Source organism: Macrobrachium nipponense, chromosome 5, assembly GCF_015104395.2.
Source record: "Macrobrachium nipponense isolate FS-2020 chromosome 5, ASM1510439v2, whole genome shotgun sequence".
Lineage (NCBI taxonomy): Eukaryota > Metazoa > Arthropoda > Malacostraca > Decapoda > Palaemonidae > Macrobrachium > Macrobrachium nipponense.
Window position 1 is genome coordinate 96,700,550 of NC_061107.1, and position 15,747 is coordinate 96,716,296.

Genomic DNA, 15,747 nt, shown 5'->3' on the forward strand with positions numbered 1-15,747 from the left:
GAACTTCTCGGCTGGCTCCATTTTCCTGAAGTTCGCTTTCTTGTGCTCCTCCTTATAATGATACAAACCACTTTTAATAAGAAACGCAATGGAAGAAAATTTCAGTGGTAATCATAACATATCCTCGTATTTGGTGCCCGCGAACGTACACGCACACACAATATATATATATGCATATATATATATATATATATATATATATATATATATATATATATATATATGTATGTATATATGATATATATATATATATATATATATATATATATATATGTCATATATATATATATATGTATATATATCTATATATTATATATATATATATATATATATATATCATATATATATATATGTATATATACTATATATATATATATATATATAGATAATATATATATATATATATATTATATATATATATATATATATATATATCTATATATATATAGTATAGTATATATACACCGGGTGTTTCGAAATTAGAACCACCCTCCACAGAACAAATGAAAAGTTATGAAGTTTTCTGCTATAGCCTATCTCCAAGTACATTATCTCAAGTTTCTATTAAGCTTTTTTCATTTTACATTTCTTGTAATTTCAGACTGAGTGACGGAGTTAGATAAAGCCATGGCTAACGACTCGGAGGAAATCAGATGGATTGACCGAATCCGGACTTTAACCTTCAGAGAGGCCAGGGATGCTGGAGCATCCTTCATTTTACGTTCCTGGATAGCTAAATACATTAAAAGAGATGAATCCTTTGTTAGGAGAAACTGGAACAAAAATCCATGTGACTGTCATCGCAAAAAGAGTGAGAATCTTGGAAGGCCTGAAGTCCTTTCTCAGGAGTCAAAAGACATCATAGCTGAGGCAGTGGGTAGACCAAGAAAGTCTTTACATAAATTGGCACTAGAACTAGAAACAAGAAGGGGAAAGAAGAAAAGTTGTATTGCTGTCTATCAAGCCATTTCATGTTATCAGCAAGCCCAACATCTCTCAGCAACAGAGAGAAGACCATGCATGGTTTTGTGGTTCATTTCTTAAAGTTTGGGATGAAGCTGACTTTCTCCATGTTGCCGCATCAGATGAATTCTTCGTTTACACAATCAGGAAGCCAAACCTTAATGTGTGTGAAAACATTGGTAGTGACTTAAAGGATCATGTGTAAGCACGCACAGTGAACTATGATGGTATACCAGGGCTCGACGACCCGCGAAGAGAGGTGACCGAAGTGCTCAGGAAAATGGAGTTTGAGTCTCAGCTTTTATGTGATTTGCTGTGATCATACCCCTCAAGAATGCAGGCTGTGGTACAGGCAGATGGAGGCCACACAAAATATTAAATACTCAGAGAGAAACTTAAATAAATACCTGTTCTGAATTACTTTTGTCTTTGTCCATATCAATTTTGGTTTATGCTGTAGTGGGGGGCCACTCTAATTTCGAAACATCCTATATATATATTATATATATATATATATATATATATTATATATATATATTAGTATATATATATATATCTAGTATCTTGAATAGTGACCAGCGAACCATTCTCGATACATTCACCCTAACAGTAAAAAAATAAATTAAAACTGTCGATGACAGAATATGTTTACGTGTGCCATATCTTTGACCTGTATGTAGTTCAATCACAAATCAAAATAGTCAGTCTTCAAGACTGAAATCTTGGCACTGTTGTTAACTTGTAAAAATTGCAGAAACTGAATATAATAGAATCTCCCATAGAAAAGAACATTAACCAAAACGTACAAAATTGAAATGGGATTCTTTAACGTCACTAACTAAAGAACTCAAAAGACATGACCGTTGATGCTAATAAAGACTTTGGAATACGGATACGATCTCTTCTCTAACAAGATCCCAGAATCGTGTCCCCTAAACAGGAAAAAATGTGTGCGAGTGAAAAGTTTGTTCACGTGGTGCAACCACGGTCAATGCAACCTTGATTCGTTTATACGTGGATACGTAAACGTTTCTGCTCGACAATGAGGCAGGCCGCGGCCGCACCCCTTAAGCAAGATCAGAAGTCAGAACCACTCCAGCCAGCTGCCTGAGAGGACCATTTTTGACCTTCCCGGAGGCTTGAAGTATATTTGAATTTGTTTCAGCTGAAATACGACTTCCCTCTCTTCCAGGTATGGTATACAATATTTTGTGATTGTCTCATAGAATATAATGTGATTTATTTCTCTCCAAGATCTAAACTGTGGGTAGACGAGAGATTTTGCCGATTAGAAAACCTGATGTAAAAGAACTGTGCGACTTGTTTCGTGGATGTACTACATCGTACCAAGTATCGAAATGATCGTAGTTGTATTCTCATTGCACGAACTTTTTTCTTATTTGACAAAATAAACTGATGCCTGTGTATCGCCTGAGCTTCTTTATTAAAGGTGGCGGAGAACTGAAACCAAGTAATTAAGTGAGGGAGTTTTCACTTTATTTTGAATATATATATATATGTTACGCAAAATGTGGATAATTGCCAAATGTGTACATTTTGCAATTAATTTTGCCTATTGTGTACAATTTGCAGGCACCAAGCGTTGCAAATTGTAAACAATAGGCAAAATTAATTGCAAAATGTACACATTTGGCAATTATCCACATTTTGCGTAATATATATATATATATATATATATATATATATATATATATATATATATATATATATCTGTGTGTGTGTGTGTGTGTAATAAAGGGTCTATCAAAATTATGTTACCAGAGTAATGCTATATGCTGGTTTTGGCGTTTTTATACTTTATTAAAGGAAGGGGGGAGGGAAATTATGTAATATAAAACGAAATAAAAGACTATGATAAGATGTAAAATTTTAGTTACAGGAAGCTCGCCGATTCCACTGTGGCGTGGCGGTTGGTTTCACAATAGTAGGGGAGGTAGCCTGGCGTGGATGCATGGCAACTGGGGTCTTGGGAAGTTGGGAGACCTGAAACGTTTTGCGGGCGCAGCCACAACCAAAGCCGAGGGAGTGCCAAACGTACGTTACAGGGATAGCGGTGGGAAAGAAGAAGCAGCATATTTTATATACCATTATAAAAATACTTATTTTTCTTAATCAAATTATATGGGTCTAAATGCTACCTTCTCTATATTACTGATTTCACGGGCGATTCAACTCTGGGCGTTTTAATTTCTTAGAGATAAATCTTTGTTGTGGTCCAGGGCCGGGCGATCACGTGACCTCCGACATCATGGCTACGGTACTCTACGTATACTTCATGGGGGAAGGAGCTTAGGGAGTTGTTTGTTTGTGGTCGGGACTGAACTGTATTATAGGATACGGCCGGCCAGTTGAATCTACCCATGTCGTTCATTGGATTGCATTTTGTCAAATCCACCCTTCCCTTTTCTTGAATCATCCTCGCAATAAAAATAAAAGAAAATAACTTGCAGGTTTCTTCATTTATGGTTAACTTGACTAATGTGCAGCAAAGCACTTACACAGTGGGTCCGGTGAAGCCTGTGTCTTAATTGTTGATGACTGGGTTCATGTTTACCCTTCGTTTTCACCTTCCTTTAATTAGCCTTCTACGTCTTTGTGGATTTGTAAAATATAGCTTTTTTTGTGAGTTGGGTGCGTGGGATGCGTGCTTATACAAAACTAATCCGTGGAAGCTGTCATTGAATGAGAAGGTGTGGGTCCAGCGTTAGTAACAAAGATGAAGTTGGTCATATGTTCACATGTCAACAGTAATGTATCAAAGACCAAAGTCGAGTCGACATTAGAAGGAAGTGCATTTAAAACAGGGATTATGCACGCTTATATTCACGAATTTGTTATCTACATTTATAGTACTAAATACCAAGGGATAGCGTTCCGAAGAGCTTCCGCCATAGCACCTCAGAAGTGAATGTGAAAACGAACATAACATATACATTATATAACAAGAAAAATGTAATTACAATATCAAACAAATTATATTAATTATATTATAGTCTAGCGATAAACAGTGTAGATCTCATACCAAAATAGATTCATGATGCGTTGATTACAAGCCAAAGGAGCACCGAATATTGTTTATAAGGAAAATCCTTATTTTAGGCAAAACATCATGAACACAATTGAACCACATTCCAAACAAGCCCCTAACATTCTTTTTTTTTTCACACACAAAAAAAAGCAACCGCTCTCAAACCCGAGGAAGTCGAAAAAAAAAGAATGGTGGAGGGGCGGTAATAACTGGTGTGAATAATCAGTCATCCCTTGATCGCGTTTTTTTTTTTTTTTTTTTTTTTTTTTTTAGAATACGATATATTGTACCTTTTTTTTTGTTTGTTTATATATCAGTAAGATCTTGAGTCAGTCATAACATCCAAAGATATATATATATTATATATATATATATATATATATTATCATATATATATATATATATATATAATATATATATTAATATATATGCATATATATATATATCTATATATATATATATATATATGTATCTTATATATATACTATATATATATATATATATATAGGATATATATATAATAGGTATTATATATATCATATATATATATATATATATATATATATATATATATATATATATATGAGCTGATTCAATACAGTTTTGAATATGCCTTTTTCCGTGATAGTCTGAAGTCCCGTGAAACCGTTATAAGTGATATTGTGTGTAGTGTATGTGTAACAAAACAAGTCAACCGCCAAAGACGTTACAAGTTGGCGTGGCTTGGGCAGTTCAAAAGAGTGCCACGCATCTCTATATCTCTTCTTGATTGGCCCTTGTGTCTTAAGAGCCAGAATAACCAATCAGCTTCTTGCATAACGATGCCATCTGAAAGGGGGCATTTTGAAACAGGCCCGCACCAGCGGTCAGATCAGTTCGTTAGTGGGTCCCATACACTACAGAGTGCCCAGAGCCCGGAGTCTCATTCCCGTCGGCCGCTACTCAAAGACGTGTGTCACCATGAGTGTCAATAACAGTCTAACCTGCCATCTGGTTGTGCACTAGCATAGTTAACGTAAAAAACAAAAGTTACATTTAAAGGCCACTGTGTAGCTAAGAAGAATACCCCACCTGTGGTTAAACGTCCCCTCGATTATTATTTTTGCATGTCCTACATTGCATGCATGAAAACTTATCTCTCTCCTGTTTTTCCTTCATATCTCGAACCCACAAATGACCAAGATCAGGTCATATATATATATATATATATATATATATATATATATATATATATATATATATATCTTTGGATATTATGACTGACTCAAGATCTCTACTAACATAAAAAGGTACATAGATCTTACTCTTTTTAAAAAACCCGATTAAGAGATGACTGATTATAATTGAACCACGTGCCAATCAAGCCCCCAACATTCTAAAAAAAAAATAGCAACCGCTTTCAAGCCCGAGGGAATCGGAAAAGAAAAGAATGGTGGAGGAGCGGCAATAACTGGTGTGTATAATTATACACACCCGCTTTCTATCCCTCGGGCTTGAAAGCGGATGCTATTTTTTTTTTTTTTTCTTTAAGAATGTTAGGGTCTAGTTTGGCATGTGGTTCAATTGTGTTCACGATGTTTTGCCTAAGATAAGGATTTTCCTGGTTATCAGAAGATCAGTCAATATTTCTTGCGTTCTATTGTTTGAAATAAACAATATGTATATATATGTCTGTGTATTACCACATGAAGGAAAATCTTCAAAAACGGTTATAGTACGTTTACTTTTCTAAGATCGCTGTGGTGTGGCTTGTACAGATATCATACGTTGCCAGTTTTCATGTTATGGTAATCATATTAGCTTCATGGAGTCTATTGAAATAGTTTTCATTCCTTGAAATGTGGTTCTTTGTTTGCATCAGATATTTTGAATATATCTTATTTCGTATAATCTTCGTTAAAACCTCAGTTTCATTAATGAAAATGAAGATATGACATATTTTTCCTCGGCGATGCCAGATCTGAGTTTAGGGGACCTATGATTTTTAAGATTTAAAAGGTCATGGTCAATATCATTAAAGGATACTCGCACTCGATCACCCACTCTGAAAAGTATGGACAGCCCAGCCCAAGTGACACTCCCGTTAACGTCTTCACCCACCACCTGAGGCCCAAGGAAATATCTATAATTTCCTGAAATACTTCATTTTATAAAAACATCTTAAAGGCCCTGTAACTGATGTTTCGAAGGCTATCCAGAGAACATCTGAAGCGACAAAAGTGTCAGAAATGACTATTTGTAGACTTAAGAAGCAAAAGAGGCGAGAAATATAGTGGAATCTCCAGTGTATCAAAAAAGAAAAGAGAAAGTGATTCCTGTGACTGACTTGGATGATTTTGATAAAAATGTTATGCAAAGAAGGAATGAGTGGTTGTCTTTTCTAAGGGCATAATAGATCGATAGACTTATGATTTATGCTTAAAGTCCAAACACCGGAGCCAACAGGCCATTCAGCGCATCTATAATTATAGAAAGAGAAAGAAGGAATAGCTAAATAGAATCGGGAATGAAAATTAAAAATAAAAGTTAACAGGTAAGAAGCAACCCCTTTCCCTCGACTCTCAAGGTCTAAGCGAATCTTCCCAAAGGATTATATCTGCGGGAATCATTTAATGGGACTTACATTCCCGTAGATATGACAAATGTGCCTTTTCTACCTGCCCCCACCAGAGCGATCTTAGAAAAGTAAACGCACTATAGTTTAGATAGCCCGGTTGCGCTTTCCTTTAAAACTAACCATATCTTTAAAACTAACCATAGGATTTTCTTTAAAATATTCCCATTATGTTTCCCTTACCTAACTTAACCCAACCTAACCTAATCTAGGGGTGCATGGGCAAAAGAAGACTGGGATTGTTGCAACCATAGCACACTACATCTCAGGAATTTGCAGCCCAGCCCGGTTGAGTCTTCCTCCACCAGACCTTCACGATAGAAATTGATGCTTCAATCCGGTCCTGTTTAAACCTCTATCTCCTTATTCTACCGTCAAATATCCAGCGAACAGCGGAATGTCAGAAATGAAAATGTGCCGAAATACAGTGAATATTAATAAATGGTAACATTTGAAATAAAAGGAAATTGCCTTCCGGGCTGCTTAAAGGAACGTTCTCTATTCCCTGGGTCCTTCCGTGTGACTCATTTACTTTTTTTAACGTTCTCTTCTCATATTTTCCTGAATAATTACCATTTACTCACACAGCCACTTTTCTTCTCCCTCAACTTGTAACAACATTCGACTGTTCCACTTATCAACATAGCATTAGCATCTAATGTCTGTTGTGATAGGTTCACATGAATTATTTTCTTATTTTGTCAGTTTTCCTGTCCTCTCTTTTGACATCTCTGTTAAAATTAAAGGTGCTGGAAGCCTAACCAGTGACATTCCAAGATATGCGAAAGAATGTAATTTTTCTATAAATCTTCCACTTACCTCTGTCAAAAAAAAAATCATCTACTTTCGAACTGTACCTTTTTTGGACAATACGAAACAAATCTTGTTGGCTTCTTATCAGGTGTCAACTTTTGTCCCTGCATTTACTTCCCCAACCCAAGATATTGTTTTTTTCTAATTTAAATCATTAATTCCATTTCTCTAATCTTTTTGGGGTATTTTTTCATCATTCCTCTACGCCCTTATCCTTTCGATTTTGTATCTGGAATTTAAATAAACTATTATAGTTCTCTTCTAACATCTCACTTCACTATGTCTATCTGCTTTTGTGCCACCTCAGTAAGTACCTAAAACCCCAAATCCTACCATCTCGAGGACGCTAACTTTTAACCTTTTTGACTTCTGTAACTCCTACCAATTCTGTACTTTTAACCAGAGTCCATTTTTCAATATTATATTTTTCACTCTTTCTCCTTATCAAACTTATTTTATATAATATTTTAAACATATTTTGCACCTTTCCTCTCGATAGAGAACTGCCTTTGAGCTCCATGTTTGGAAACCAAAAGATAATCAGGTGTACCTCCTGTCCATGATCTCCAACCTATTGCATTGGTCAAATTACTTTTCTATTTACCGTGCACTCAGGCTAACCTTTATGGAACACTGCCTCGAGAGCATTCATGAATGTTCTTTTGAATTATGTATATCCATTAAAAAGCAAACATTTAGAAGAATCTCCAGTTTTATTCACAACGAGCTGGGCAATCTCTTTTACTACCTGATTTTCTAACCAGGTAAACCTTTATCATACAATTTTCTCTACCCAAAAGTTCAGTAAAGAATCAGGCTCTTATATAGTAAATCTCTTTTGTTAACTCTTTTTTTCCATACCATCCCCCAATCACTAATCATGGCCAATTTCTCTCTCGCTGCTCGTATTTTTGTCTACACAATTTGGATATAATTAATTGACATGTTTTTGGCCCGTGAAGATGTTGGCTAAATGATGGATTTTGACGCCATAAAAAGATGTTATGATTATTTGCTTGATTGGAATTTTTGGTCATAAAAATGTAAAAAGTAAATTATGTTCTGTTATTGCATTTAATGATATGAGAATTCTTTTCATTTCGTAAGTATTTCTTGCATTTTAATTATTTCAATGTTTATATATACGACCCAAAGAATAGCATTATTTATGGATCCCTACCAGAAGGTCTACAAATGTTGAAAATTTTCTTCATTTTGTGTGTTGTGAGTGTGAAGGAATTAATTTATTTGTACATGTGTTATAAGAAAAAACTAAAGAGCAAAGGCAATTTATTAAACTTACTGTTGAACCTATTTACAAGATATTTTTTTTCGCATTTCCTCTTTTTGTGAATAAAAATATACAATTTATATTACGGACATACTGATATGACAAACACGTGTAGCAAAATTTGTCTCCGTGAAAGACAGTTTTTGTTTTTTTCATTCAGTTCTGAACACGAATAAATCAGGTTGCTTCACACTCATATTTTTTCTTCATTTATTGTGGAATCAGTTTGTATGACTCATTTAATTTATATATATATATATCTATTATAATATATATATATATATATATATATATATATATATATATATATATATATATATATATATATATATATATATATATATTTATATATATATATATATATATATATATATATATATATATATATATATATATATATATACAGACTGTTCAAAGTTGAGTTTGAGTACATGATTTATCTGGAATATATCTTTACTACATTATTAAGTCATCTTTTCTGTCTTTCACAGGCGAGGAAATAACTCCTTAAATCAGAGATGGAATAAAGTGATTCAACTGGTGCTGTGAAGTTTTTAGCTACTGAAGAATTTAACTCACCAGTCAGTGCTCTTGTTGCATCACAGTGTTTTAGAAGCAAATAATTTTCAAGATGGTGAATGAACTTAGTGAACAAGCTTTTTCCATTCCAGCGCTTGGGAGGCTTTTTCACCTAGGTATGCTGTATGATTGTAGATCTGAAAAAATTATACCGGGTATCACATTGTGGGACCAAAGGACTTTGGATGGAAAAATGGTACACAAATGTGAATCAGCTGATTATGAAATCATCGCTTCTGATACCATTGATGACAAGTCCTCTGCACTAGAAGTCAATGTTGGATTAAAACTTAGCTTTCTTGGAGGTCTATTGCAAGTTTCTGGATCCGGAAAATACCTCGACAATAGAAAATCCTCAAATCATGTGGAAAGAGTAACATTGAAATATAAATGCACCACTAAAAGTGAAGTGATGACAATGGAACAGTTAGGGAAAGGAAAGATTGAGCACCCTGAAGTTTTTGATCATGGTACTGCCACACATGTTGTAACAGGAATTACATATGGAGGCAATGCTTTCTTTGTCTTTGACAGGGAATTGTCTACAAATTCGTCTGACCGGGGAGTTAGTGGAAATCTTCATGCCGTGATCAAGTCAATTCCATTGATACAGATTGATGGAAAAGGGGAGTTAGATCTCAGCGAAAATGAAAAGAAGGAAGCCAATAATTTCAGCTGCAGGTACTTTGGAGATTTCTTACCTCGAGAAAATCCATCATCATTTCAAGAATCTGTTCGTTTCTACAAACAATTGCCAACTATCATTGGAGAAAATGGAGAAAATGCTGTTCCAATAAATGTACATTTATATCCTCTAATCAAATTGGATAGCAAGGCATGTAAGCTTGTCAGAGAAATCAGTGCAAACCTTGTCAAGGAAACAGAAAATTATTTGGAGGATCTTTATGAATTTGATGTGAAATGCAATGATCTTCTCAAGTCACAAGCACTTAATCATTTTCGTGGCATTCGAGTAGAAATTCAAAAATTTAAATCATTGTTGGCTATTTATAAACTTGGATTCCAGAAAGAGGTAGCGCAAGTTCTTCCAGGTATCAGAGGTGGAAGCAAGGAGGAAGGTGAGCTAGCGCTTATCTTAAAGAAAAGAGAAGCCTCTCCATTTAGTAATGAAGCTCTCAGCAGTTGGATGGAAGCAAAAGAAAGTCAGGTAAAAATTCTTATGGAGTACACATCCTCTCTTAGCCAGATTAGGTTTGCTTCACAACCTGGGGATTTACAGTCCATGGTTCTGAGTCCTAAACATTCACAGGTTCTGTGTTTTTCAATTTTGATGCCCAAGTCAAACTCGCATTTGACCAATATGTCAAAATACCTCGATGAGGAGCATCCTGCTAGTAACAAAGATTCCCTTGGTGAAAAGGCTAAAATCCCCCTAACAATAGTAGAAAATGAAAGTACTATGATGCAAAAAGCAAGACATTTTAGAGATTTCTTTAATGTGAATAAAGATAATGCTGATGTTGGTTACATTGTTGCAGAGGAATCTAATGATAAAAATGAGTTCCAGGCTAAGATAAGGTATTATGATAATGGTAGTCTCTCCCAAGAAGACTTTGATATTCCTTCAAGTCCAAACAATGTAAGTGCAGACACAACCCATGACAGTATTATGGTGCAGTGGGAAAAACCACATCATGGAGCATTAAACATTAATCAGTACAATGTTTTCTGTGAATACACTGCTGAAAGTAACGCACCAGTGATGCAATGTGCAGACTCTAATGCCACGAGTTATCGTATTGTGGGTCTCAAACCTGGCTGTGAGTATTGTGTTAGTGTCCAAAGTGTTTGCAAACTTGGAGTTAGCCTTAAAAGTAACGTTAGTGGGACTGTTAAAACAAGACCAACTAGTCCACCCGGGAAACCTGAGGCCTGGAAGATATCTCCTTCAAAAATAGGGATTAAATGGTCAAACCCACTTCACATTGGTTCTCAATGTACAGGAATCAAGTATGTAGTCAAGCAACAAGAAGAAGAATCTGACTGGCAAGATGTAAGTTCTCTTCCCTTTGGAAATCTTTCAGTGAAGATGGATGCAAATCCCAATATCACCTACAGATTCAAAGTTTATTGTACATGTGAACACTGTGGCAAGAGTCTTGATAGTGAAGCAAGTAATGATTTGATGATCAAAATCAAGCCAGAGGAGGTCTTGAAAGCTGAATTATGTAGACAGTCAAAGACGATACAGGATGAAAATATCACAATATATCAACCAAATCTAAAACTGGTTTTAAGTAATGAAATGCATAAATTTCAAAAATATGAATTTGGACAAGAAAAAGATGCAATGCCAGAGAAAGTTATTATGCTTGTTGGTTCCACTGGATCAGGTAAAACTACTTTAATCAATGGATTGATTAACTATATATTTGCTGTTGACTGGAATGATAACTTCCGTTTCAAACTGATTACAGAGCCAGAAAGCCAAAACCAAGCAAAAAGTCAGACAGTCCATATATCATCCTACACAATACACCATCAAGAAGGTTTCAAAGTACCTTATACTCTGACAATCATTGATACTCCAGGCTTTGGTGATGTTCAAGGCATAGACAGAGATAAGGAAATTACACAACAAATACGCACATTTTTCACGACAGGAGGTATAAGAGGGATTGACAAACTTGATGCAGTTGGTTTCGTTGTTCAGTCTTGTCTTCCAAGACTTACTCCAACACAAATCTACATTTTTGATCAAATATTGTCTCTGTTTGGCAAGGATATTGCAGACAACATATTTTTACTACTTACCTTTGCTGATGGTAAAAGACCCCAAGTACTAAGTGGCATTGAAGAAGCAAAAATGCCATACAGAAAATTCTTCAAGTTCAATAATTCTGCTCTGTATGCACGTAACAAAGAACTAGAGAGTCAAGAACAAGATAGTGGTGATGATGAAGACAACGCTTTTGATACCATGTACTGGAATATGGGAGAAAAGAGTTTCAGGATATTTTTTAAAGATATAAGCATGACAGAAAGTAAGAGTCTCACTCTAACTAAAGAGGTTCTGAATGAACGTCATCAGCTAGAAGTTTCAATTGCTGGTATCAGGGTAGACATTCAGATTGGACTGAATAAATTAGAGCAACTGAGGAAGGAAGTGGATGTTCTCACAACGCATCAGGCTGATATAGATAAGAACAAGAACTTTGTATATACAGTTACTGAAGAAACCTTTCTGAAAGAGTCAATTCCACCAGGGCAGTATGTAACAAACTGTCTAAACTGCAACCGCACTTGTCACGAAGTCTGCGAAATACCGGAGGACGATAGGAAACAGTATTGTTCAGCTATGTCAAATGGATACTGCCGTATTTGCCCTGCCAATTGTTTTTGGGACCTTCATAAAAATATCCCTTACAAATTCGTTTGTAAGCAGGTTCAAGTACAAAAAACTGCCGAGGATCTGAGGAGGCGGTATCAAGAAGCAGAAAAAAAGAAACTGTCTGCTGTAAATCTTGTAAAAAAGGTAAATGAGGAATTTGAGGCAGTTCAACTAAAAGTCTTGGGAATGACCGAAACTGTGAGAAAAAGTCTGCTGAGGCTGAAGGAAATTGCACTGAAACCAAATCCTCTCTCCACTGTGGAGTACATAGATATTCTGATTGAATCGGAGAAATCTCAAGCACGACCGGGATGGCAGGCTCGGGCCAAACAGCTTCAGAATGTCAGGAAACAGGCGGAGTACATAAAGGAAATTGCAGATCAGGGATTTGACCCTTTCATAGCCATCAAGAAAAAGATAGAAGAAGAAAAGAAGGAAAATAGGAAGGGAGTTTGGTCTCAAGTCTAGCGGTATCTTGTGCTTGATTTTAAGTAGAATAACGATTTGCCTCTGAAACCTTCGATGTCCCAGGTTTTCACCAGTTAGATGAGATTAAAAAAAAAAGTCCTCTCCAAAGTGCATGTTTTCATGACCATTCCAAAATTGCTATAACCCTAAATGCGGATGCACTCAAGAACAATTCATGAAGGAATGAATTAATTAAGAATCTCCCGCCCGCCCCTCACAAATTATATGTAATTATGAGATCTCTTGTAAATATTTCCAAAAAAGTTGTGTGATAAAGTGATAAAGATTTTGAAACACGATCAAAATATAAGTATGAATCCGAACAAACAGTACGTTATTTCAAATGAAGAATAAATATTATCACTTTAATGAGTGAAAGAATACAGAAACGATAACAGTCAATAGATATTACGATATGTAACATTGTTGAGTCTTATAAGTTCGTTTAGGATTGATTAACAGGCCGGGAATGTATGAACTGGTCGAGATGCTAGGCAAGTAGTAGATCTAAATTAGCTATAAGGTAATTCTATTTTTAAATTTAAGCGGACAAAAGCGAGTTGGCAGTACATAGTACTTTACTATTTGTATCAGTTGATCTTGAGGAGGCAGGCTATGACAGCTCGAAATTCAAATTTAAATCACTGGCAAGTATTTTATAACTGTGATTTTTTTTTTATTTGTGAACTACGTTCTAATTGTAATAATGTTAGATTACTAGAGATCAATAAAGTTTTAGACATTATTTTATTATTTTTGTTATCAAATATTTTCCAACAGAATAACTGGTAAAATGATGTTTGAGTTCCCAATGTGAAATTGTGTCCTTGATGGATTATTTGATCCATATATTACAGAGACAATTTAGTGGAAGTTGCAAGAAGTTGCGTCGTTGTGAAGAAAGTTGAACGATACTTGACTAGTAAACAGACAACTGTTATTTTTCCTGGTAGGCATTTCATACCTAAGATAAATGCTATTTTTGTCCAAGAGGACACTATTATATCGACAGATTAGGATTGTGTGAGGGTGTGTTTAGTCGAAAGTAAGAAATGGCTATCACACTGAAAAGTCTTATCTTTGTAATAACAGTAATTTCCCTTGAAAGGAAAAACTTTTCACGTTTAGATATAGATCTGAGCGACTGAAACTGATTTTAGATGTGAGTGACGTATATATTCCTATTAGTAGAAATGAAAACAAAGGAGAGTATATATTGGGCCAAAAGAGTGAAGGAAAGTCTCAGAGAAATAAACGACCCTACAATAAAGAATAAAAGATATTTGAACAAGAGATCCGTTTGCAAAGTGGTAGAAAATGGAAGATGAAAATTAAAAGAACTAAAAATGGGGAATTTAAAGAACATTGAGATGCGTGGTATTAAGCATTTTTCTTCTTAGTAAATTATATTAACAAAAAAAAGCCATCGCCGTTGGAGCTGAGACGGTTTTCAAAAATGATACATCACCTTTTCAAAAGTACATGTACCGTAAAACTTTGTGAGCCACACTAATTATTAATATGGCGATATATGGAAAGCATTACTCTACTGACAGTAAAAATTAAGACACTTCACATCGCAATAGAAAAAATAAAGTAAACAAGTAGACGTCGTGGAACTGGGTTGCCATCCAAGACAAAGAAGCCCACTAAGAACTGCCACATTAAGTGAGGGAAAGCAATAATGATGGGTTTGAAATCAAACAGCACGAAAATCAAGCAGATTAAGAGCTACAGGGAAAGAGACTGGCATTTTTCAGATAATCTACCAACTAGCTTTTACTCTCAAAGTAGCCTCTTCTAAACACCTTTTGAATTAAAATAGTAATATGTTGAAAGAAGAGGACAGCGTGCTAGAATGCACCATCAAGCGAGGTAACTCGAGCATAAAAGCCTAAGGCAGTTTAAATGCATGGCATAGAGCCTACTGAACGAAGAAAAATTGAAAAAGATATATGAAATTATGAAGACGAGAAAGAAATGTGTAGGAAAGGCAACAGGAAGTCGAAAGCTGTGCCATGACAAGAAAGAATCGGATGAAGAAGAAATAAAGGATAAGGAAAGTTATGATAGTAGCGGGGTGAGTGAATCTATGAAACCTTGAAGAGTAAAATGTTGGAGGAAATAAGAGAGAAATCTTGATAGAAAATCGTAGGAAGTAAATAATAGTAGCTGAAATTGATGACATCGAGAAGAACAAAAATTGGTGATGAGTCGATTTCTTATTTCTTTGGTAAAAAATGTGCGACCTCCCCGTGGTTTCATCTGAGTAATAATGAGAGGACCAACACAGTCTAGCAATTCTTAAAGCAGTTCAAGGAAGGAGACTTATTCTTACTCGCAAAAAAAACTTTAGACCATTTGCACAAAGGATTCATAAGTAAAACGGGAGCGAAATACAGTAAAATATCAGACAACGTTACCTAGCAAGTGAGGTTGTTAGACGCATCATTAATTAATCTAACGGTTAGATTTATCAGAAATTCACGGCCCAAGTTTTTTTTTTCTTTTTTTGGAAGACTGAATCCAATCAAAAATTTTTAACTGAAAACTGGATTTTTTAGTGGAAAAATTGTAAATGAGTTCATTATGGAGGCAGTCATGGCATTGGTAAATCA

The 15,747-nt window shown here is 35.1% G+C and overlaps 1 protein-coding gene across 2 annotated transcripts in view; it reads left to right on the plus strand.

Moving 5' to 3' along the window:
- The window catches only part of LOC135215534 (uncharacterized), a 24,946-nt gene extending 11,072 nt beyond the window's left edge, over positions 1 to 13,874 (plus strand). Inside the window, exons 1-2 of one of the 2 annotated variants that reach the window (XM_064250363.1) lie at positions 2,029 to 2,155; positions 9,222 to 13,874. In XM_064250363.1, coding sequence (XP_064106433.1) covers positions 9,362 to 13,129 — 3,768 coding nt within the window. In that variant the 5' untranslated portion in view covers positions 2,029 to 2,155; positions 9,222 to 9,361 and the 3' untranslated portion in view covers positions 13,130 to 13,874. Of the gene's footprint in view, positions 1 to 2,028; positions 2,156 to 9,221 lie in introns of those variants that run through there. The other variant, XM_064250364.1, reaches the window with a different exon arrangement.
- The last annotated feature ends 1,873 nt before the right edge of the window (positions 13,875 to 15,747 follow it).